The sequence below is a fragment of the Fusarium oxysporum genome, chromosome XII (genome assembly GCF_013085055.1).
Source record: "Fusarium oxysporum Fo47 chromosome XII, complete sequence".
Classification (NCBI taxonomy): domain Eukaryota; kingdom Fungi; phylum Ascomycota; class Sordariomycetes; order Hypocreales; family Nectriaceae; genus Fusarium; species Fusarium oxysporum.
In genome coordinates this window covers 991,012-1,014,171 of record NC_072851.1, presented here as the reverse complement: position 1 = coordinate 1,014,171, position 23,160 = coordinate 991,012, and the positions used below count along the sequence as shown (strand labels likewise).

General features: G+C 48.0%; 7 protein-coding genes across 7 annotated transcripts; 3 read left to right on the top strand and 4 right to left on the bottom strand.

The window, feature by feature from the left end:
• Positions 1-257: 257 nt before the first annotated feature.
• Positions 258-3,957, top strand: FOBCDRAFT_193297 (amidase signature domain-containing protein). Its single transcript, XM_031193569.3, has 10 exons — positions 258-348; positions 406-687; positions 738-1,121; positions 1,170-1,237; positions 1,290-1,791; positions 1,840-2,015; positions 2,067-2,241; positions 2,429-2,577; positions 2,612-2,747; positions 3,008-3,957. Exons 2-10 carry the CDS (start codon positions 421-423, stop codon positions 3,878-3,880), a joined length of 2,730 nt encoding a protein of 909 aa, XP_031030190.3. The 5' UTR covers positions 258-348; positions 406-420; the 3' UTR covers positions 3,881-3,957.
• A 209-nt stretch (positions 3,958-4,166) lies between these two features.
• FOBCDRAFT_150267 (uncharacterized protein) lies at positions 4,167-5,871 on the top strand (the record flags this gene model as incomplete). Its single annotated transcript, XM_059608335.1, has 5 exons — positions 4,167-4,218; positions 4,285-4,372; positions 4,422-4,577; positions 4,628-4,931; positions 4,984-5,871. 5 exons carry the CDS (start codon positions 4,167-4,169, stop codon positions 5,869-5,871), a joined length of 1,488 nt encoding a protein of 495 aa, XP_059468179.1.
• A 43-nt stretch (positions 5,872-5,914) lies between these two features.
• On the bottom strand, positions 5,915-6,997 carry FOBCDRAFT_209292 (uncharacterized protein; the record flags this gene model as incomplete). The annotated part of the gene is made up of 1 exon (XM_031193565.2): positions 5,915-6,997. One exon carries the CDS (start codon positions 6,995-6,997, stop codon positions 5,915-5,917), a length of 1,083 nt encoding a protein of 360 aa, XP_031030186.2.
• Positions 6,998-10,455: 3,458 nt separating this feature from the next.
• Positions 10,456-11,907, bottom strand: FOBCDRAFT_234337 (histidine phosphatase superfamily). Its single transcript, XM_031193562.3, has one exon. It carries the CDS (start codon positions 11,865-11,867, stop codon positions 10,506-10,508), a length of 1,362 nt encoding a protein of 453 aa, XP_031030183.2. The 5' UTR covers positions 11,868-11,907; the 3' UTR covers positions 10,456-10,505.
• Positions 11,908-12,499: 592 nt separating this feature from the next.
• FOBCDRAFT_254520 (kinase-like domain-containing protein) lies at positions 12,500-13,816 on the bottom strand (the record flags this gene model as incomplete). Its single annotated transcript, XM_059611124.1, has 3 exons — positions 12,500-12,955; positions 13,003-13,538; positions 13,586-13,816. The coding sequence occupies 3 exons, from the start codon at positions 13,814-13,816 to the stop codon at positions 12,547-12,549; spliced, it is 1,176 nt and encodes a 391-aa protein (XP_059468178.1). The 3' UTR covers positions 12,500-12,546.
• A 165-nt stretch (positions 13,817-13,981) lies between these two features.
• FOBCDRAFT_171775 (uncharacterized protein) lies at positions 13,982-15,951 on the bottom strand. Its single transcript, XM_031193561.3, has 3 exons — positions 15,077-15,951; positions 14,814-15,031; positions 13,982-14,765 (listed from the first exon to the last, which is right to left on the bottom strand). The coding sequence occupies exons 1-3, from the start codon at positions 15,771-15,773 to the stop codon at positions 14,061-14,063; spliced, it is 1,620 nt and encodes a 539-aa protein (XP_031030182.3). The 5' UTR covers positions 15,774-15,951; the 3' UTR covers positions 13,982-14,060.
• Positions 15,952-20,312: 4,361 nt separating this feature from the next.
• Positions 20,313-22,339, top strand: FOBCDRAFT_234332 (uncharacterized protein). The gene has a single exon (XM_031193559.3). The coding sequence runs from the start codon at positions 20,663-20,665 to the stop codon at positions 22,145-22,147; it is 1,485 nt and encodes a 494-aa protein (XP_031030180.2). The 5' UTR covers positions 20,313-20,662; the 3' UTR covers positions 22,148-22,339.
• Positions 22,340-23,160: the final 821 nt, after the last annotated feature.

The following is a 23,160-nucleotide window of genomic DNA, read 5'->3' as shown; positions in this document are numbered from 1 at the left end:
ACTCGGAGCCGTGTCGCTTCTTTATCGCCGGCAATCTCGGGTCCCGGTGCTACCCCACGTGAGGATCTTACGCCTCAACCAATTCCAGGTTATCTAATCTGCTGAATGCACTGTAACTTGGGCTATCATTTGATATGACAAGTTGACAATGGAAAGGGCGCTCAAATGCGGGGTTTAGCGGTTGGATATCGTCGGCTCGGCCTGCCAATAGCGGCATAGGATAAGCCGACGGGCGATACTGACCCCAACCCCACATGACTTGAATGACTTGGAGAATGTAATCAGTTGACATTCTTTTAATTTATCCCTTCTTTCTTTCATCCTTCTTCTTTAATCTTACAGACTATAGTATGTGCCCCTTTTTCCTAGCACCCTTAATCAACTACACCACTAACAACTGATAAGATCAACCTGGACATCATGGCAACTTATAAAGAAACAGTATCAGCTGCCTTACAACATCGCGATATCGGCCTTGGCAAGGTCGAGCCAAAGCTACAGGGCATCCCCGATGAGCTTCCTCTCAGCTCTCAAAGCCTTCCTCAAGGTGTCTTGACTGCACGTGAGATTGAGATCACAGAAAAGTATTCAGTGATCGAGCTGCTCGATGTCCTCCGTAAGCGAGAGATCAAGGTTGAGGAGGTGACACGTGCATTCTTGCGGAGAGCGGCACTCGCTCAAGTTGCTGTAAGTCATGACCCACTTACACCCAAACACTATGCTAACGACTCGAGTAGACCAACTGTTTAGTTGAACTTATGTGGGATCAAGCCATTGAGCGAGCCAAGTACCTCGACTCGCTACCGGAACCCAAGGGGAAGCTCTTCGGTCTTCCCATTTCCACTAAGGAGCATCACGGAATGGTTGGGGATAACGTCTCAACTCATGCCTCATTCGTTGCATGGATTGGCAAAGCCCACGGCTCCAACCTTCTCTATGACCACTTGTATGACGAAGGCTGCGTCTTCTACGTGCGGACTACTCAACCTCAAACTATCATGCATCTTGAGACCATCAGCAACATCTATGGACGGACAGTCAACCCCTACAACCGTGATTTGACGGCTGGTGGCAGCAGTGGTGGCGAGGGAGCTTTGCTCGGCTTCCGTGGAAGCATCTTGGTAAGTGTAATTTTGTCTGTGATCTGAGCTTTCGACTGACCTGAATAGGGTGTTGGTGGTGATATTGGTGGCAGTGTCCGTTGCCCAGCTGCCCACAACGGAATCTATGCCTTCAAGTGAGTTATCATGGTAGCCATGCTCAGAGGTATCTTTGCTAAATCCTAATAGGCCAACTCTCAAGCGAATCTCAGTCATGGGCGCGCGATCGATCATGGTCGGCAAAGAGACCGTTTCCTCAACACCTGGACCGATGACGGTTGACCGCGAGTCCCTCGAACTGTTCATGGAAATTGCCTTGTCAAACAAGCCATGGCTCATTGATCCTTCCCTTACAGCCAAGCCATGGACTCCTTTCAAATTCGACAGACCTCTGAAGGTTGCGGTTCAGTGGTGGGACGGTGTTGTCCAGCCCCATCCTCCCATGACAAGAGCTCTGAAGGAGGTTGCTGAAGCTTGTCGCAAAGCTGGTATGGAAGTTGTAGACTGGGACTGTGAGCCTTTGGATCACAAGAAGGGATGGGAGATTCTATCAGCATTGTACTGGCCCGATGGAGGCAAGGAGGCTCTTGGGCTCATGGAGGCCGCTGGGGAGCCTGTACTTCCATTGACAAAGTTCATTATTCAGGAGCAACCCAGCGTGAAGGATTTGACGATGCATGAGCTTTGGGAGGTAAGTTTACTTGGCATGATTGGTCGGACAGTACTGACGGCTTCCTAGCTGTGCACCAAGCGCGATGATTACCGGGCAGCATATGCTCGCGCTTGGTCATACACAAGCAAGAACGACGGAAGAGAGGTTGATGTGATTCTGTGCCCGCCATTCCCTGGAGCAGCAGCGCCTCATGATCAATCACGGTACTGGGGCTACACTTCACACTGGAACCTGCTTGACTAGTAAGTTGCCCTCGTAATATTCCGCCAAACTCCGCTGACAGTGAGCTCCAGCCCCGCTGCAGTCTTCCCAGTAACAACAGTCGATCCTGAGAAGGACCCCAAGGATCTAAACTATGTCCCCAAGAACGAGGACGACAAGTTCAACTATGACTTGTACAGCCCCGAGAAATACGCCAACATGCCTATCAACCTGCAAATTGTTGGACGAAGGCAGTATGATGAGAAGGTACTTGCTGCGCTCAAAGAGATTGAGCACGCAATGGGTAGAAAGTGATTGGATGCTGGTTGTCTATATGGCTTGTCTTAGAGGCGGCTGGCCGGCTGGCCTAAAACTCCGCAACTCCGCCACCCTAGAGTCGGGGCAACCATTACCCCGATAATGATTGAGAGGAACTCTGCGTTGTGAAAAGTAGCGACGTGATATCAATTCGATAGTTGGGACATACACCATAGATCATATAAAAGACTCAAGACTTCTGAATTATGTGTACTCTGGATTATGCTTTTCGCTAAGCATTGAGCTCCTAGTAACGCCACCTCCAGTGAATAGATGTTTATACCCGTGTGCTTCAATATAATTGATACCAATGACCTAGGGTTGTTTGTATATCCTTTTCTGTTTCCTCTAAAAATTCCCGCAAAGTCGTCTGCCCAATTATTCGACGCAAAAAGGTTCGGAGAATGGTGATGTCCCGGATGGAACATCGGGCTTCATTGATCCAATCACAAGGCGTGAAAAAGATCGCTGACACTTAGGAATGATGACCAACCATTGGAAGCGGTGGGACTGATTGGCCGTGTTATGCGAGTGCGCAGTCGAAGTCTATTACATGGCGGGAAGGGCAATAAAAGTCTTCGGAGGAAATGTATTATATAAATAAATTCAGCCGGTTACACCAGTTTCACTACTTATCACCAACTCTCTCTTTGCTTTGCCAATACCCCTTGACTTGAGAATCGCGTAACACAAACACTTTACCATGTCTGACAAGCGCACCATCTTGATAACAGGCTGCTCTGACGACAGTCTTGGTTCTGCCCTGGCACTGGCAATGAAAGATCGTGGATGGCGTGTCTTCCCCTCCGGGCGTAACCTAGCGAAGTTGAGTAAGGTTAAGGAAGCCGGCCTCGAATGCATCGAAATGGATGTTGGCTCGGATGAATCCGTCTCAGCAGCCGTTGAGAAAGTCAAGCAAATTACTGGCGGCTCACTGGACGCGTTACTCAACAATGCTGGCACCGGCTACAGCATGCCTATTATCCATGTAGACATCGCCACGAGTCACGGACTCTTCGAACTCAACGTCTTCTCTATCATCAGAGTCACCCAAGCCTTTTTTCCTCTCCTTCTCAAGTCTACCCACGGCGCTTTACTTATCAACAACACCTCCGCATCTGGCCTTCTCGGAGCTGGTATCCCATTCCAAGGAACTTATGCAGCATCCAAAGCCGCTGCAGCCAGTGTGACTGAGAGTTTGAGAGTCGAACTCGCGCCCTTTGGCATCCGGGCGATCAACCTGTTCACTGGTGGTGTCAAGTCTACTTTTCACAACAATTCACCTGATGCTGAGCTTCCCAAGGACTCGATATACAACATCGCCAAGGAGGCTATCGAAGCTACCATGAATGGCAACGAAGCAGGGATGAACAAACCTGATGCGATGACCTGGGCGAAACAGGTCGCTGGAGATTTGAGTCAACGTAAACCACCTTATCTAATCTTTCGAGGTGGTAGTGCTGGTTTGGCTCGCCTAGGCACTCTGTTTCCGACGGGCACCTTCGACTCGACTGTCAAACAACTTGGTGGCATAGACGTGTTGGAGAGAAAGCTGAAAGAGGCAAAGTCGACCCCTAAGCCTCAGTGATCGGATGAAATAGGAGGAGGATGGTGGAATTAATAGTGCTTTTCTTAATTTATATGTTCGGACCATGTGTCATCTAATGTCGTGCCAGACGTCGCATTGTGAGCGGTGATTCACGTGATGTGCGATGGTGACATAGATGTTGTACATGACGAATATGATGAATGATCTCAGCATATGGCGTGTTGCGATAAGGAATATGAACTTGATCAATAGTTGCTTCGGTTAAATAGGCTCTGGATATTTAAACTTCTTAAAATACTATTATTATCGATTTCGGAAGTTCATTATGGGAGACTATAACATTAAGTCTGTTGCGGTTGTTGGAGCCGGAGCTGCCGGTAATTCTTAAACCTTTCACCCCGCTTGACGACCTATGGAAGAACTAATCATTCCTGTTTTGATAGGCGCCATTTCCGCGGCAGCTCTGAAGGCAGAGAATTACTTCGACCGTATTCGAGTGTTTGAGCGGAGAGAAACACCTGGGGGTACTTGGTAAGGATACAGTAATCGGAAAGCAAAGACCTTAGACTCATCATATTAGGATTTACGATGCCGATCCAAAAGTCGCTCCTATACAGCCTGGTGGTTTCCCAGCAGATATTGATAAGCCACTTGCGATTCCAGAGAACCTGCCTACCGCGACGCCTCCAAACCAGCAGGAGAGATACGCCCATACGCCAATCTATCAGAATCTCACGTAAGTCACTCACTCGATCATTCGGATCCTAAGTTGCTGACATGAAAAAGAACTAATGTGCCTCAAATCGCGATGTCATTCTCGGATCAGCCATTCTCCTATGGACCTTTCGTTCCCCATTATGTTCCTCGCCAGTACATCGAAACATATTTCTCCACACAAAAGACTGACGAATATTTGTCTCTCAACACTACAGTAGAAGATGTCTCCCAGCTACCTGCTGCTACTAAGGGAGGGCTGAAGCCGTGGAGGTTAACGTTGCGGAAATATGACTCTCTACGTCACCTCGACGTATGGTGGCAGGAGGACTTTGACGCCGTCATACTCGCCAACGGGCACTATGCTATTCCCTGGGTAAGTACTTTGACCTCCGGCAAGGCAATTTGCTGATGACAGTTGTGATTAGGTTCCCCATGTCCAAGGCTTGGAGGCATACACAGAGAAATTCCCTGGCAAAGTGATACACTCCAAATTCTATCGATCACCTTGGATATACGCCAACAAAAGAGTCCTTGTTATTGGAAACTCGGCCTCTGGTCATGATATAGCAGTGGATCTTCTACAGTCTGTTCACCAACCGCTCTACCAGTCACGGCGATCGCGAGGGAGGTTGGATGGCGATGAACCTCCCCTTGGAATGGAGTGGAAGACAGTTATCAAAGAGTATCGACTGGATGGTACAATCGTGTTCGACGATGGCAGCGAACTCAAAGACATTGATCACGTCCTTTACTGTACAGGATATCTTCCATCTTATCCATTTTGGAACAGCAAAGTTAACGGCCGCCCACTATTCGACTACAAGAACAGAAAGCTTATCAACAACTACTGGCATACCTTCTTCCAGGATATTCCCAACTTGGCAGTCGTCGGCATGCCTCGCGTCTTGACATTTCGAAGCTTCGAATACCAAGCCATCGCACTTGCACGACTCTTCTCGGGGAGAAACTCTATTTCTCTTCCACCAAAGGATGAACAAAAGAAATGGGAACTTGACAGAGAGAAGCTTTGTAGACAGCAAGGACGAAAGTTTCACGAGATAGAGTGGGAGACTGGTGAGACGTTCAAGTGGTTGGAGGGGTTCTTCCAGATCGCGGGCCTGGGAACATTGTCTGGGGAAGGCAGAATACCTCCTGTCTTGAGCAAAGATATTATATGGGCTATTGAACATGTGAGGAAGTACCCAGAGCCAGGTAGGGACGATCACGACAAGAGCAGAGAAGGGTCTGAATCTGAACATGATGGTTGGGAGTTGGTTGAAAGCACGCATAAGGATCTCTTGTCCTTCATTTAGATAAAGAATTTGTCAAATATACAAGTGAGACCATTATACTCCTTCACGGAGGAACATTCCACCGTCTCTCCCCTTCAAAATCATGCGGTGAATAATACAACTCTCGGACTGTATTCTTCTCCCTGTGAGCCACTCTTCGGCGCTCCCTTTGAAACGGAAGCTCATTTAGGTTGTTTTCATTACCAGCTCCGTTCTCATAGACAAAAGCATCCATCCACGCTAGGTCAGCCTGGGCCTCGCGGTGACTGATCTTGATCTTAAGGGCAAAACTCTCGAGAAGACCGCTGCTCCACAGCACTGCCTTTCTCGTCTTTTTTCCAAATATAACAGCCGGGAGTAACCTGATGCCGTTCTTAGGGTCCCATTTCGAACGCAAGCTATGGTAATGTTTCCAGTCCTTCTCGAGGCTGTTCTTGAACCTCAGTGCGCTTTTGCGATAGAAGCCCTCCTCACGAAGCACAGGATCACCGATTGCCATAGAGGCATGGGCTTTGTAGGCTGATGCGAGATATGCAATCAACTTATTGTCGTCAAGCGGGACAACGGCTGATTCTGATTCCGTGCAGGGATAATAGTCTGGATCGTCGCCTTTGCTGTAGTGGATGGGTATACCAACAATCCCAAGGAATACGGTTTTGATACCTTTGTACTCGGGATCTTGGGTAAGGCACTTTTGCAAGGCTTCGAGTCCCTGTTGTGTAGGCACTGTGGAAGCAATAGCCTGGATGTTGCTTGGTAAATTGGTGATGCGTCCACACGTCAGTGCAGCGATCGGTACGTGCAGAGTTGTGAAGCTATTGTCAACCCAAACGGAATGGTATCTCTTTTCGAACAGTCCTCGGAGTCTTTCGCAGAATATTCGATATTTCTTGTTCTTGACAGTCATATACGATCCGCTCTTCATTGCCACAGCACGAGCATCGTAGCATGCCTCCAATAGGGGCAGAGGTCCATCTGCGCCGTCTGATTTTTCCAACCGCAAACCATGTAAGAAGGCGGAGCGGAAAATCTTGTAGGCTGCATGTGTGTCTTTTTTCTTTGGAAGAGCTTCTTCCCAAATCATTAGGCAAAGCTCCGGTGGTAGTTTGTTGAAGCTCTCAAAGTCATTTGACATGGATTGGCCCATGATAGCCAAAGTTGATAGCTAAATGTATAGTGCTACGAATGGAGGCCAGGTGCTGCTGTAGGAGCGGCGGAGGAGCTGTAATAAGGTTAGATGCGACGTTTGTGTGATGATGGCACAAGAGACACTAAACTGGCGTTCAGGAGAGAGAGAGGGGGGGGGGGGCCTTTTATACAAGAGATGTTCTGGTCATTTTTCTTTAAGCTTTTCATGCAGAACCTTGAAGCACGTAATGGACTCTTACTATGTGGCTTTGTTTTGTTATGAGAACCTTTTTGGTCGTAGAGCTCTGATAAGTAGCCTTAAGGTTTGGTATCCAAACCTACACAATATCATCAGAATAATAAAAGGTATATATGAGTTAAATTTCGAGTAAGTGCTCCGTATCTATAGGATCCTAAACCAACGAGGTCGACGAGCTCGCCGTGTACATGAGATTCCAGTTCAAACAATCCTTTCCAAACTCATCTAATCGAAGTGTTCAGTTTCATAAGCCGACTTGACAGTGACTTCGGACTTGTACAGTAAAGCGACCATCATTATTGTATCCCATACCCTGACAGACAAGCTCTTCTTCCATCCGCCGAGTCCTGCAGCCATAGCGTCTGTGTGCGTCTGCATGATAGGGTTCCCTGAGAAGACAAGTGTTAGCGTGTTGAATGAAACATAAAGTATTTAAGCGTGCTCACCGCTCCTCTGGAGTCAGTCTCTGCAGAATGTGCATGCAGTTAGAGTCTAGCCCCTAAGGGAACTCGATATGGCTTGAACCTACTTGTATTTCTTCGATCGTGGACAAGCTGAAGAACAGCAGGAGAAAGATGTTTCTTAGGAGCAAGCCCAGGAGGAGCAGTACATACAGGACAAACGGGACAAGCAGAACTCCTGGGAGTGGGCGGCCTGTCCTGGTAGGGACATCGGTAATAACCAGGAGCCATGGTTCGAAAAACGCTATGGGTACCTTGAAGACAGGGGTAGAGAGATAGACACCTTTGTATGCGCTTTTGTGTGAGATTTGAATTATTTGACATGTGAGAAGAAAAAAAAAAGGAGGGAAAGGCGAGGTTTGAGAGTTGAAGGGGCGAGAAATATTCATATGTATCACGGAATTCTCAGACCAAAAAGAATTTCGAGCATGTTTTTGTGTCCTTGGTCGTGATATTCTGACAGAGTACACAATGCTAATGAGACCTTTCAGAATAGTGCCCTAAACCAGAACCTTCTCTGATATCCTTTAGGCAACAAGCACGATATTAAAGCAACAGAAACTCAAGCATTGCTTCCAAGAGTACCCAGTCTTGTGATCTCTCCAGTCAACTTCAACTATTGTCAATTCAACTTTCTGCTATCCCTTTACTATAAACTATGATTATACTTAACATCTAGTATACTGAGATCTAGAAAACAAGGTCCAATTTGGCTTTTTACTCGCGAGACCGTGAAGAAGGTGGTCGAAATGGAAGAAGTGAATATATTGGACTAGGTCGAAAAGTTTGTGACAGGTGATATCAAGGCAAACTTGAAAGATTTCAACAGCGTTACTGTTCCAAACCTGTATAGTGGTAACTTAAAAGTGTTTTAATCCCACGCCTATCGTCTAAAATCCGAAGTTTCTAATCTAGCTTCATTCGTGAAAGTAAAGAGATACAGTCTTGGGTTTATTAGGTAAAGAGGCAGGCTATTATTTTCACGGTGAATATTCAGAAAGGCTTCTTTTCTCATGGCTCTATGATTAAGGATTCTCTTCTACCCGGTGAGTGTTTGTCTGCAGTGCTTTCTCTCTCTCAGGCGATGATTTGTTGAAAAGAGTTTATGGCATTTCAACGTGATATACGAAGCCAGAGGCATTATGAAAAGATGCATTCTTACTCAGACTTTACATAACATATATCACTCAGAATCTCTAATAGCTTCTATGAGCCGTGATTTTCATTACAAAAAGCCAAACTTTCCAGGCATCATCCAAAATACTGCATCTGGTTTCAGGTACTGAGTTCTGTGTGTTGATATAAGCTCTCAGTCACAGGTCTCAACTACAAATAACACATCTAGCTTACGACTATAATACTATTCCAATATTTCTGACTCGTTACTCGGCTCCGGGTACCTCGTGTACTCGGTCTCGATATCCTCTGTTGTCTGCATGGTCGAGGCACAGATCTCCTGGGCCATATCATACGAACACCTCCAAACCTCGATGATAAAACTTGGACTCTCATCCCATTACCGTCCTCCTTGTAGTCACTGGATGTAAAATAATGTGTTAGAAATTCTTCGACAGTAAGTGATGCAAACGGTGGAAATACGTACATAGGAATCTCGTTCACAAGCCCAAAGTAAAGTGTATCGATATCGATAGCACCTTCGTCTCGCTACCTAGTGATGTATGCTCCAGCGATGGCTACACGTGCATCTTCGTAGGTGTTACCCATCGAGTCCGCGAGGGTTTTGACATTGGGTGGGAGAGTGGTGATCCTGTCGAGATAGCGCGGCTCGAAAGGGATGATTTAGCGGCCCATTGCTTGGTACAAGGCTCTTGAGTGTCACGAAACTTCCATTCCTGAGAGCTAGGCGACAAGATTCGCGACAACAGCGTAGGAGGTTCATATAGACTTTCGTTCGGTGTGAGGTTACAATTTTGTCTTGGCCTCGTTTCAAGTCCCGAATCTCGCATATCTTCGACCAAGGCTGTACATCCCCAGGTGAGGCCACTCCCCATATCATCAGGCGTATCTCGGGGGGTGGTTTAGTGAAGAGAATGAAACTCCGACCTTCAGAGATTATCTCTGTATCATTTTCTCGTTCCATCTAGACTGTAGATCAATTCGATATTGATACGTGAGAAGTGTGCACAATTGGGCTATTGGTGGTGATCTTTTGTCAGAAGTGATGTTTCTGGGCCTTTTGCCAGTTGAGTGATGGCCGATTTAATGAGAGAAAGGCGCGCACGATTACCATTTTATTCAGCTCATTTACCTCACAGGGAGAGTAGAGCATCTTATAGTCGTCTCATGTGGCGAATTACCCGGTACATATGTTGATAGACGAAGGTCAAAGGCCTTTTGAGAAGGTTCATGCTCCAAAGCCTGATGAATCAGCGCACCACAGAGCCCAGGACTAGAAAGCTTAATATATGAGCACATTTTGACAGACCAATACTGATTGATAAACAAAATGGATCAAATTTCTTTCTTTTACGTCTGGTATCAAGAGAGTTAACCGTTGTCTTGAAGGCTGCAAGATCTGCTCTCCCTGGCGTGATTCGAAGAGCAGAGCCTAGTGGACTTTGGGTTCACAGCCACGTTTACAAGCATTTTTCCTTCAAGTACTCCGAAGCGTAAAATCATGCCTGGACATATTCGATTTAAGCTTTCTGCAGCGACGTCTTGTTCCCTCTCACTGGGCACTGAAAACTCTACGCTCAGCCACAAGTTTCGTAAGGGGCGGCAGCGTCAAATCGAAGATGATGAATATTAGATGTATTTCAATTAAATTTACATACTCGTGATTATCATTAGTTGTTGTAAATGGACAGAATGTCAGTAGAGTTATCGTACTCCACTCCACACTTTTCGGAGAAGCCAGTAAACCTTTCGACTCTGTCCTGAACATACTCCTCGAAACTCTTTCGGGTGCAGCTTGTTCCGGGGCCGTCTTCACAGTAAGGTAGAGGTTGAGGCGCACTGTTGACCAAAACGCGGTAGTACTCTCCATCCTCGTAGCCGTAGGTGTTGGTGCAGTTGAGGCGCTCAATGGCGATGTTGCTGAGGAAGGGCAGGACGTGAGAGCTCTTCCAAGCGCGACGGTAGTTGATCTTGCTCAGAGGCATGGTGTCGTTGATCTGAGATTCTGTGCCGGCGGGCTCGGAGTTGTTGAAGAGACCCATCGCGACGAGGACCATGGGAGGCAGTTCACGGTGCGTGAAGCTGACGTAAAGCTCCTCATCTGAATCATCACCAAGGAGGAGACCAGCTGTAGTGTTGAGCCAGGGCATGCCGACGTAACCAGAGATCTGGTTACCGTATCCAGCGTTATAGTGATATCGTACGTCCTCGGAGTACTCCCAGCCAAGCCAGTCATCAGGAGTGAAAAGCTCAAGGTTGCAGAACGGCGACTTGCCGCGAGTAACAGTCTCGTAGCCGCAAAGCTGCTGCATGCCAAAGATATCGTTGACAGTGAAGTTAAAGTCTGATGCAAGAGCGTTGAAGCGATCGACGATCGGCGTAGCGTACTTCTTCTGGTAGACTTCAGCCTCGTCGCTGCCGGTAGAGCCATCGTAGGCGGGGCAAGCCTTGTAGGGAGTCAGGCTGTCGGCACCAGATTCCTCTGACTCATAAATGGTCTCGACCTTGATAGACTTATCGTCTGACTCAAGACCACGGACGAAAGATTGAGCGGACTTGACGGTTCGTTCGGCAGAAGATGTCCAGACGTTCTTGGGCTGCTTGAACTTGGGGTATCGGAACTCGAGATCAACTCCCAATCGCGTAGCCTCAAGTCTTCCCACGTTGGTCAAAAGCGAAACCTCGGCGTCGGAAATGGGTGGCTCCCAATCGTCCAAAAAGTTCAGATAAGGAATCTTGCTCCAATCGATCTTGGTCTTGTTCTGAATCTTCTCAATAAACGGCTCAATGTACTCCTCAAAGTCAAAATCGTTGGCATAAATAGCAGCGTGTCGTACGAGATACGCAGCGCGTTCGGGAGTGCAGCCTTGGGGCGCATCGGGAGAAGCGGGAGGGTCTTGGGGCTCAAAGTATGGAGCAATTCCAGCGAGATGGTGAAGAGGATTGAAGGTGTACTCGGAGTTGAGTGAAGCTGCTGAAGCGAGAGGCAGTAGGCCTACAAGGGCCTTGCTCAGGGTATTTTGACGAGCCATGGTGAGTTAGCGAGAGGTCACAACGAGTCTGAATGCGCTGAAGATCAAAAAGTCAATTGAGTTTCTAGCTATTTTATTTATTTTATGCTTAGTGAGGATATGAGATCATTGGCGATGTTTGTTGTCAAACAGCCCATGTTTCTTGCTTGTCTTTGACGTCACAGCATAAAATAAATCAACAGCTAAACCTGTCTGTATCGACTTTGTTCCTTGCAGTTTTTGAAGATCACTATATCTGATTGGATCGGGGATTTGCGGCTCCATATTGAAACGCCGTCAGCCGAGGCCGCATTATCCGAGCGGATGGACTTGGCATCAGCTCAAATCAAGAAATTGTTAACAAACTCATCGAGATTCTTAACGACGCGTATATACAGCAAATTGATTGGTTTGTAGACGAGTGCCCAGCTGTAACCGAGTTATATCATTCGTGATCGGGTTGTTTGTACAACTCAGACGTGGTCCTGAGCATCATACTAATTTCTTTCCCCTGCACTTGAGTGGTGCCGGCATTGGAGGTCACTGCCGTGGGCAACAAGCTTCGTCAATATCCACTGATTATGTCACGATCTTGGGCGATTCTAGTGTCACTGCCAGGCTTAAAAATTGGGTCATCGATTGAGGCTCTCAAGTAACCATGACTGATGACATTTGCTACCTCGAATATCCAAGGTTGTCCTCAATCTTGAGGAGTACCTGCAAACAAGCAGGCAAAATCGCTCTTGTCAAACCAACTCCTATCTCTAGTCCAAGCCTTGACAATAACATCTCTTGCCAGACGAGCCATATCTTCCACTTCCTCAGTCGTACCCCAGCCCGATGCCAAAGTACCAAAACTCAAAAGATGTACCCCTACTTGAAGGGCCACTCGCCGTGCAGCATCCTCAGTCTGAGGCCCCAGCCCCTCAGCGTAGCCTTGGAGCATCCATAGCCCAGCGTCGATGTGTTTGTATTTCCAGAGGACATACATCTCGCCTAGCATGCCGCCGTGATCGAGGCTTGGAACACCGACCTGTGAATTTTCCCAGTCGATAACGTACAAGGTTCTAGTAGTTACCGGCTCAAGACGGGCATCTTCCAGCAAGATGCTTTCAAGTCATTAATTTTGGATCCAAAGGGCTGGAGATGGACTCACTTCTGGGGGTGATAGTCGCCGTGAATCAATGTCAAGTCTGCAGACGGGTCGCTCAGCTCCTTCAGTGCCATGTTTTTGACAAGATGGAGTGTGTCCTTTGCTTCCAACAGAATTCCAGGGAACTGGTCAACACGATCGATCAACCAATCGAAATTAATCCAATGTTTTAGCCTCTGCATGTCATTGCTGCTATCAATCGCCCTGTTGAAGCCTGATAGCTGTTGGATATGCTTCTGTTTAAGCGAGTTCTGAACAGTCTCTCTGGCCATGTCATGAAATTTGACCATGTATATCGCCAGCACTTTGCCCAGTTCGTGGGCTGGTTTGCGTAAGCACTCAGGTGTCGGGAATGGGAAGTGGTTCAGAGAGTAGGTCCTGAGATCTACAACATTGGGAAGATACTCTAGGACCAACGTCTTGGTTTCAGCATCGTAGGCATGAGATGTTGTTGTTCTGACGGTGTATGTAATACTTCCAGACTGTGCCACATCTATAGGATTCGTAGATAATTCTGACAAGATTTCTCCTTCGACGTCCTTTATCATGTCAGCAAAACCCTTCCTTTATCCTTTTGTTCACTCACGCATCGGTTAACAGTGACGGCATTGGCGGGGTGACGCGCCATATAAGGCTCGCCATGCTTGACAACGACCTCAGCTGTGCCATCGTTTAGTGGGTTGATCAGGTGAGCGCGATATGTAAAGTTGGCTTGTCCACCAGCCAAAGGTTCGAGTAAAGACGCTGCATATGGCGTGGTGTTGAGCCATGCAGACACCTGTTGACGGATTTGATCAGACGTATCCTGCGCAGCCATCTTTTTACGAGAAACTACTGACTTGGATAGACTATTGCCATATATCTCATCGTCTCAAACGGTTTAGTTTTATGGTGCGCTGTTATCTGGATGCCTGGATTGAGTGGCGTAATGTTGTCAGACTTATTCTAGCTGCCTACGCAAACAAATTCAGGCTAAAGGCTGTTCGCACAAAGGGTATATGATAATGAGACTAAAACTAAAACTGCCATCTATGCCAAGCAGTCCTTGTTTGCAAGTATTACTACTGGAAATTATAACAAACATCCGTGATGGGAACCTCAACGTGATAGAGATTCGCCTTCCACCACTTTGTCGCAAAACCCTCCAGGTCAAAGATAAAGTCGGACTTGAAAGAAACACCACAGTCCTTGGGCTCATTCACAGCAGCGAGCTCTGAGCCGGGCGTCGTGGCAGGAGCTACCTTCTCGGCATCCAAGAGATTGACTCCAGCACCGTCATTTGAAGCATGGGCCGATTGAGCGGCATCCAAAGTGAACTTGTTCACAAACTCAGGAGTGGCTGTGAGTCCGCTGCTAAGATCAACTAGGCCTCCGAGAAGCTTGAAGGTGAGCTGAACAGTAAGCGATGCACTAGCGTTCAAGCCGACCTCAACGCTCTCGGTGATGTTGGCGTAAGATGTATACTGGGGCTCCCAACCAGTTGCGGCATTCTTGCCCGAGTCGAGGAAATCGAGATGGACGTTTGCGGCGGGAATAGCAATACCGGCGCCAGCTCTGACGGCAACGGCAGCTGAGGTATCAACATCGACTCCAACAGCGAAAGACAGGCCTGGTCCGAGAGAGAGGATACCAGGAACTTCAACGAGGGTGTATGTGAGAGTATCGGGGTCGTAGAGGATAGACCGAGACCAAGCTGCGGCTACATCGGCGGCTAAGGCGACATCGGCTGAGAAATGGGTATCGAGATCGAAATAGAGATGTTCCATCTACTCAAGTTAGTAAATCAAGCTCCTCATTGCTTCAGAGTCATGTACCTTGAAGCGCCAGAAGTTGTACTTGGCGCGGCCAGAGAAGGAGACTGTGGAAGAGAACTCTGCCTTCTCGGCCTTGATGGTCACCCATGGCTGTTCCTGGAAAAGGACAGTATCTCTCTCAAGACCGGTACCGAAGTTGAGGGAAAGACTGGGGTTCAATGTAAGGCGCTTCGTCAACTTGGTTGCAGGGATAGAGGTGAATGACATTTCGCAGGTTTCTACTGAAGGTCAGTCTTATCTTTCATTCTGGGAGAGAAACATACCAGCGATGTCTGCCAGCTCTTGCTCAGCAGCATGGCAAGTGATGGTCTTATCACCCTTGTCTGTAGTAACGCCATCAACAAGGTAGAAAGCTTGGCCAATGTCGGTCTTGCAATTGCCCATGTTGTTCGTAATGAGAATGAAGGGTTCGTCGTCTGACCAAGTATCAATGGCCTTCTCGAAAGCAGCAGACTTTCCGAACTGGACCTTGACGGAATCGGCCGTACACTCGACTGAGACAATAGCGTCAATGTGATCCAGAACAACAGCTGGATGGTTCATGACGAGGTCCATGTCGATGGCTCCCTTGGGAGCAGTCGTGTTAAGCGCAGGGAAAGTCTGGTTGCGGGGCTTCTCAACATCGCCGTAAGACATGGAGATGTTCTTCTTGGGAACCGCATTTTCGGGGTTGCTCAAGTCGACCTTTGCGGGGGGCTTGGGAAGGAAAGTCGCCGTGGTGTTGTGGTGAGCGGAAGTTGAAGATGCGCGAACAGTCGTCTGGTTGGGCTTGGATCGGATATTAGTGGGCTTGGTTTGCACAGAAGTGACTGTCGGAGGCTTGGTCTGAGCAGCGACTGTCTGACTAGGCATCTCAACGACAATGTACTTGACAGTGCAACCGCATGACTCGTCGTGTGCGAGCACGCCAAGGCAAAGGAGCCAAAGGCTGAAAAGAATGGACGAGAACGAGGTTCTCATGGTGAAAAACGAGAGACTTGTTGAATGAGTGACAAGGCGATGCCTGGAAGTGAGCGTGATGGGCTGAACATGATGAGAGATGGCATCAAGATATAACAGACCAGCTCAATATCGACGCTAGTGAATAGGGAATAGAGTTCGTCCCAACGGTGACTTGGCAGCCAACAGATTAGGAAAGTAGGTATACCATATTTCCAAAGGTATAGCACAACAGTCCACTAGCAGTTCAGCTCTGGACCATTAGAACCCTTAGAGCTGTCAGTACGGCAAATGCCGACCATCACATGCATGGCTCTAGTCGAAATGGGGAAGGTGTCTAACGGTGGGAATAACTTCTCAGGTGAGTGGTTACATGGGTTGGTGGCATGCTATAGGCTGATGGGTTTAATGGGATGCGAAAAAGGGACGAGATTGATAGGCGAATCACGGTTAAACGTTGGCTGCCAGATAATTGACGGTATCATTCGCATTTGCGACGTGGGCGGTTATAGGTCCGTTGGTGATGAAGCAGGGATGCGGCGCAGCAGGGACGCCAAGGGACTCGATTGAGTGAAGCCATCGCGACAAATGATGAAGACCTTGTTATATGGAAGTTGCCGTTTACGAGAGATCTTCATGAACTAAATCGACTGAGCTTCCTGAAATGAAGTCGATTATCTTGAAATAGGCAGGTAATCATAAAGACGTTGTCATAACCTCGGTTTGACGCCAAGGCTCAGCCCTGAAGCACGTGTAAACGTCAGGTCAATCGATCTTCAGACTAGCACAGGGGTATTGACCAGGATGTATATAGCTACCGTCAACGGCCTGTCAAGCCATTCCTCTTCTGTATAATCTTTAACATCTGGTTACGGAGATCCCGCTGATAGTAGATGCAACGTAACGGTGCCCTTGGATGCCTAATTAACTCCCATGCCTCTGATAAGATGTTACCTATAGCGCTGTAAGTCAACTATGCTATAGAAATGGTGAGATTTCTGCACAAGAATCACACGCGGTGGTTACTTGTAGGTCCGAAGCGGAATCCAAAGAAAGGACCTGCCAAGAAACAGTTGCAAGTTAAAACTGGCCTTGAACAAGGGGAAGTGGGATAGATATGACAGGTAAGTTTGGCTTATGGAGAACGACCAAAAGGGAATTCGGCATTTGGCCAAGAGGGATTACGGCAGTATCCTCCTCTCGGCATTGCTCAATCGGCCCTCCGCCAAGATTCCTTCCTATCGGGCATGCCGTTCCTGGACCATCAATTGAAGGTTTCATCAAGGCCCTCGTGAGTCTTGCATCCGTGTGCACTTCAGGATGAAGTCATTCTTCTCTTGACCTCTCCTTTTTGAGATCCCAAACTTGAGCCTCTAGAAAGGGAGAGAGCTACACGCCATGCGTCCTAAAGTTACGTAGCAGAGCTCTTCTGCTACTGACTCGAAAACCACTTCAGATGCCGGTATGGCACTGACAAGATCCAGGTAACCAGGATCTGCCAATTATGCCAAGTCGCCTGAAGCGCGGGTCTCTGATGAAGCTTCGGCAGATGAGCAGTTCTGACATTACTTCATACTCTTCACGACATCCGAAAAGCATCGTTTGGCTATTGCTTGTGTCTCGCTAACTCGTACGTTACATCTCCACTCTCACTACAACTCTTCCATCCCTTTATCTCTCATCCGCATGCGCCTTCCCTTTTTGCTCTCTGATCGCCTCAAATTTAACTCGGGCTCTTATTTCTCTTTTACTCAAGCAGTAACGAGCAGGCATCTCGTTGAATTAACATTGCACTTAGGTTTGCTGACTGTATTAGGGGTTGTTGCAATTAGGCCACTTCAACCATTCTCAGAATATGGCTTCCGTCCTTTGAGTTGGTTCGGACGGAACCATTTGTTGGGAGAATTTTCCAGACTTCTCATAGATCTTAGGGATCAGGAGCTGTTTCGTTTTTGTATCATGTCCTGCCTTGGGCGTTTTGGCAAATAGCTCACTCTTGTTAACACTGTTGATGTTCGACTGGAGGGATTATTGTCTCATATTTCATGTATCGAGACCTCTCACTGTCTTCACTTATTGTTTGCTTATTTTATCATCTCTCAATGCCAAGTTATCAACGCAGCGGTACTTATACCTAGCCCTAAGAGCATGGTGATTTTGGTTATAATACCGGCAGCCCTCAAGCCTATATCGCCCATGTTTTAGATGATTATCAGTTCTTTGATGCCCTCGGCATGCTCAAGGAGTATTGGTAAATTGGTGCGAGCTTCGTGGGCGACTTTCATCATACTCACATGGAGCACGTATAATGTTAATAGGAAAACAAGTTCTCAGTTGCATATGGTTTGCCAACTTTAAGAGTACCAACTCATCTTGTCTCTTTGAGATCTAAAATAGTACTTCTAGCCGTCACGGTCTGTTAAGACTTTCAACGGTAGAAGTTACATCAAGATATAAACCATAATAGAGAAAGGCCCAACCGCAAACAGTCTCCAGTGTCCTTCAGTGGCTTCATATTCCATATAGACTTATGACGGGCTTTGGCTATTGACGAGCTCCTCCTTTGTACTGCCTTGGGGGTTGAATAGGAACTTGCTATTCTACATTATTGCTCCTCAAGGCCTCAATAAGTCTCTACCTTCTAACTCAAGGCCAAGAACTTCAGCCTCAGTTGACCGTCTCGTCGTTTACCAAAACAGTCCGCAAAGTCCAGTCTGTTGAAACAACAGCCTCCCTGCGCTGAAAGGCCTCAATATGAACTGTTTTTTGTTTCAGGGTCAAGCGCAGTAATAAAACATGTCTGTGGAATATCTCCGAGTCACTCATCACATAACCAAGCCATGAAGAGCCTGGCTCCTTGGTACAACATTGTTGTTGGGCCAGCCGTCTGCCATGAGTAAATTCCGACAGCAAAGCTCGCATCAGGGACCGTCTGTACCACTATGATCAAAGGTAACCTACTCACAGGAAGTGCCTTATTCTTCCCACTGCGGTCTCTTCTGGCATCGCGGTTCTCACTATGATATCCCATGGACGTACGCCTCTGCAATGGAGCTTGACAACGGACAGCCGAGATCTGGTGGAAGCTGCTGATCAAGTAAAGCATCGCAAAAATGGCGGAGTTCAACGTCCAGAGACTTGGTAAAGCTCACTCAAATCGCATCAGTTGTTATTACTGTTTTCTACGACGTGGCTACGAAGAGTTGCAGCACCAACACCTGGCTAGTGGGTTTCGGTCTACGGCAAGGCTTCTCTGAAATGGTTCAAAGATGCGGTTGACAGTATTTTTGCCTTGCTTTTATTGGGAACTCATGGAGTTTGCGAAACTGGGAGGGTTGTAGGTCATGCTGCACTCATGACTGAGCCAGTGATCTTGGACCAGGGGGCTCCTGACAGGAGGATGGAAGGCATATACAGGAGAACCATGACTCCTCAATCAAGCGTTTTTATCGAATTCTCATCCGAAATGTCGTTGCTAATTCGTGGGTAGGTTACGTTTGGATAGCACAACAACAAACTCAAGTTCTATGACTAGGTTCTATTTGCATTACTGCGAAACTAGAGAAAGATGCAAACACTTTGCCTCATCAAGTCATCCTGATCCGTGTATCACCACGTCGTTGCTTAACGAAGCCGAAAACAGGAATCCTAAGATGCAGCGTCAATCTGCGTCCCGTATTGGAAGTTGCCGAACGATCTCAGCCTGGGGGATGACGCGTCTCGCTTCAGCCCATCCATCACTATGACTGTCAGTGAGTGGGTGGAGGAATATAAAGAGGCGCAACGAACTGGCCCTCCTTAGTCGTCGCTTAGGCAGTCAGTCCTTCTGATGCCGCCAAGGCCTTAACGAAGAGTCCAGACCTTAACAGCTACGCAGTGTTGACGTATGCAACACCACCTCAAAATGTTCTGCGACAATCGAATACAGTATGCACATGTATGAGCTCGGCCAGAATGTATGAGAAATAGAGTTCGCCATAGGGCTGATTCATATGTTAGAAGAGACGGAAAAAGGTGGATTATCACCTTGGCAAATCTACAATTCCATGTTGATGATCTCCACAGATTTATTTGGTGGTGCGTGAGCAGACTTGGCGTTGCAACTGTGCGAATGATGATACCGTATTAATCTGGCAACCATCCGCGTGAGCATTTCTTGTTCATGCACTGTATTACAGGCCTTCTCCGCATCTAAATCTAGAACGCTCTGTGCCACGACTTCGCATTCAATTGACAGATTTTGTGTCTGAATATCACGAACATTCCGTCTGATCTGAGATGAGAGGCCCCACGTGGTATAATCGCCGATGTCTGAGACGCAAACAAGTTTAAAAAGAACTCACTGATCAACAAGCTCATGTCTCGAACCTGTTCTTTCACTGGATGCGGTACCAGCGGCAGTGGAGAGCTCTGGAGGGAATCAACCAATTGTGGCGCAGTCTATGACGCATTGACCAACAGGATGTCAGGGAATCGAAGCTCCCTCTGAAAAATAACTCTAGATTTAGTGGCCCTCACCCCTGCTAGGCCCAGTAACCCCCCCTCCCCTTTAACCAGAAGAAAAAAAGTCTGTTGAAATCGTGGGTTCCTTCTTATGCTTGTTTTAGGGGGGCGCTCGCCTGCAAGAAGTCCAATCCTTCCATCGTGTCAACGCTGGACATCACTTCGCCTCACCTTGTCTCCATCTTTCTTTCATCCGCTCTTTTGCCGTCTTTTATTTTCTTCGTGGCGCTGTCGTTTTCTCTACCTACTTGTACTTCTAGCACCACCGCTACATCAAACGAGCCGAGCCCGATTGCGGCCGCACGAATCCAGACACGTCTTCTTCTGTTCCTCAATGTGAGGCTTGAGCCTCCTCTGTCTTTCGCTCCAATTCTCTTCGCCAGCCGACGCGGCTCCCTCATTTCAAGATGCGCGTCTCCAATATGCGCTTGCCCAACAGCTTGCGCAACTTGAGCGTGCGCCTCTCGAGCATTCGCATTCCCCATCCTCACCCGCGGCGCATCATTCTCTACGTGACGACAACAGCCCTCCTCGTCGTCATGATCCTCACCTTCACCATGAGCGACAGACTATTCGGCAATGGACATTCCGGCTACGATCCTCTCCTCTCTCGAACCAATGATTACCGCCTCCTCACGAGTACACGGAATAACTTGGGTTTCTACAACTCTATAAATGTCAAGAAGACGGGCCAGAAGATTATGAATCCTACCCTTCTTGAATTGCCAAAGGGCAGCAAGCACGACTTCCTCGTCATTGCGCGCGCTCCCCACGTCGACCAAGATATCAAGGGCAAGAAATACAGACGAGCTCAGCAAGTCGCCACCTTCGTTAGCCTTACATGGGATGCATTCGGCCGGCCGGAGCTCACTGCGGACAACGATTGGCACAAGATGCTTGTGGAGGACTTCACAGAGGCCCAGGGTCCTGAGCATCACTGCAAGAACCAGCCCGACATGGATAAATACATCGGACCTGAGGACATGAAGTTGTTCTGGAGGAAGAATGGTACTCCCATGCTCATCTTCACCCACCAGGTAGATGACGAGAACCTTTGCGAGGGTATGTACATCGTCGATGCACGTGCAGCTGTGCCCGAGCTCGTCAAGCAAATGGGTAAGCACGCGAAAGAACTCCCTGGGATCGAATTCGACAAACCCGTTCTCCTCCGTCGCCAGCCCCCCGAGGGCCAAGAATCCGACGCCCGATACCAACGCGAGAAGAATTGGGCTCCTGTTTACTCTCCCTTCAGCGCCGATGATGACGAGATGATGTTCATGGTAGAGCCTAGCCAGCTGTACCGCTTCAACTCGACCGACGAGCCTGTCCAGAACATGGAAGCTGAGCCCGAATCCGCTGTTGACGAACCCTTCCCTCCCGATAACGAAAAGAAGACGTGGCACTCTGCCGAAAAGACCTGTATGAACGACGTCATGCTCACCGACAAGCGCGTGCATCAATCGACGCCCATGCTCAGCCTCACGCTATGCAATCGCGGGGCTTGCGAGCCGATGGAGAACAACACGGTCCTTATGGGCATGGTGCAGATGCGCTACGATCCTCCTCAATACACAAACACATGGTACGACCACCGAATAGTCGTCTACTCGCCCGTCGCGCCATACCACATGATGAGCGTCAGCAAGAAGCTCACCTACCACGGCGAAACCAACAGCAAGTACATTTGGACAGGAAGCATGGTGTATCATGGCGATCAGCCCACGCAGAGAAGTCACGGGTACTTGGACGACGAGATCTGGCTGAGCTTTGGCATTGGCGACTCGTCGCCTGGATGGTTGGACATCAAGGCAGAGGAGTTGGTGCTTGACCACTATTTCTGCCAAGGGGCGACACCAGGGTATCGGAGCAGCATCAAAAAGCATGCGCAATGACGAGAACACGAAACAGAAAGAAACAATGTAATTGGTAATACGGATAGAGTGGCATCATTAATTTTTGCAGTTGTATTACGGCATATCATATCACCTGTGTATAATTCAGGATACTTGGAGTTGCGGTAGAATAAGGAAGGGCATCTAGAGAATTGATTGAATTGAATTGAACTGACATTGACTGAGTGGTCATGATCATGATCCTGGTGTCCAGTGAAACAATGGAGGTTAAGAGCCCCGCAGTGCAATTCATTACTTAATTTCCAATGATGGCTTGGCAGGGGATGATGAAATGTATGCTCTGGCGGTGATGGATTGGATGGAAGTGACTAAAACTTGGCAGCTGGTGGTCATTGGTGGGACCGTAATTTGCTACAGGGGATAAAACAGGGCGGCGGGGCGGAAAGGAGAGGGAGGGGGCGGTATCAGCGGCGGGAGTCGACGTTAGTAGGCGTTGGTTCGTGATTTTAGGGGCCATAGGGTAGGGCTGAACTTGAGATGGCCAAGATTAAGATCTTAAGATCTGTACATAACTTCGATTCGAAGATCAATGGAAGATCATACAGTCATTACTGTAGCATATACTAGCGTTGTAAAAGGGTAGTATGCTCTCATATTGTAAAGTGCATAAGGATTCTTCGTGGAGCTCTCTTTCTGGTCCTTAGTCAGCCTGGAACTAAGTTGACCTGCTACAGCTGGTTCAACCGATTGACTTGTAGTATGGCAACATGGCGACTAAATCCTACTCCTGCAGGACCAACCCGAATAAAAAAAAAAATAACATTAATATACTCTTGTCCTGATTGACAGTCTTCGGCGTCCGCGGCCTCAATTGTGTTGCGCCGCTGAGTGAGAAGCCAATTGAGAGAGGTATCTGAGTCCCCGATGGCGCGCTTCATTTCATGCGAATCTGTCAGTGCCTGCGGCTGCAAACCAAGACAATGCTTCTCTAGTTCTCCCAACTCCGGAAGGCCAAGATATTTAGTGATGAGCTGACCATCACTGCGCCGTGC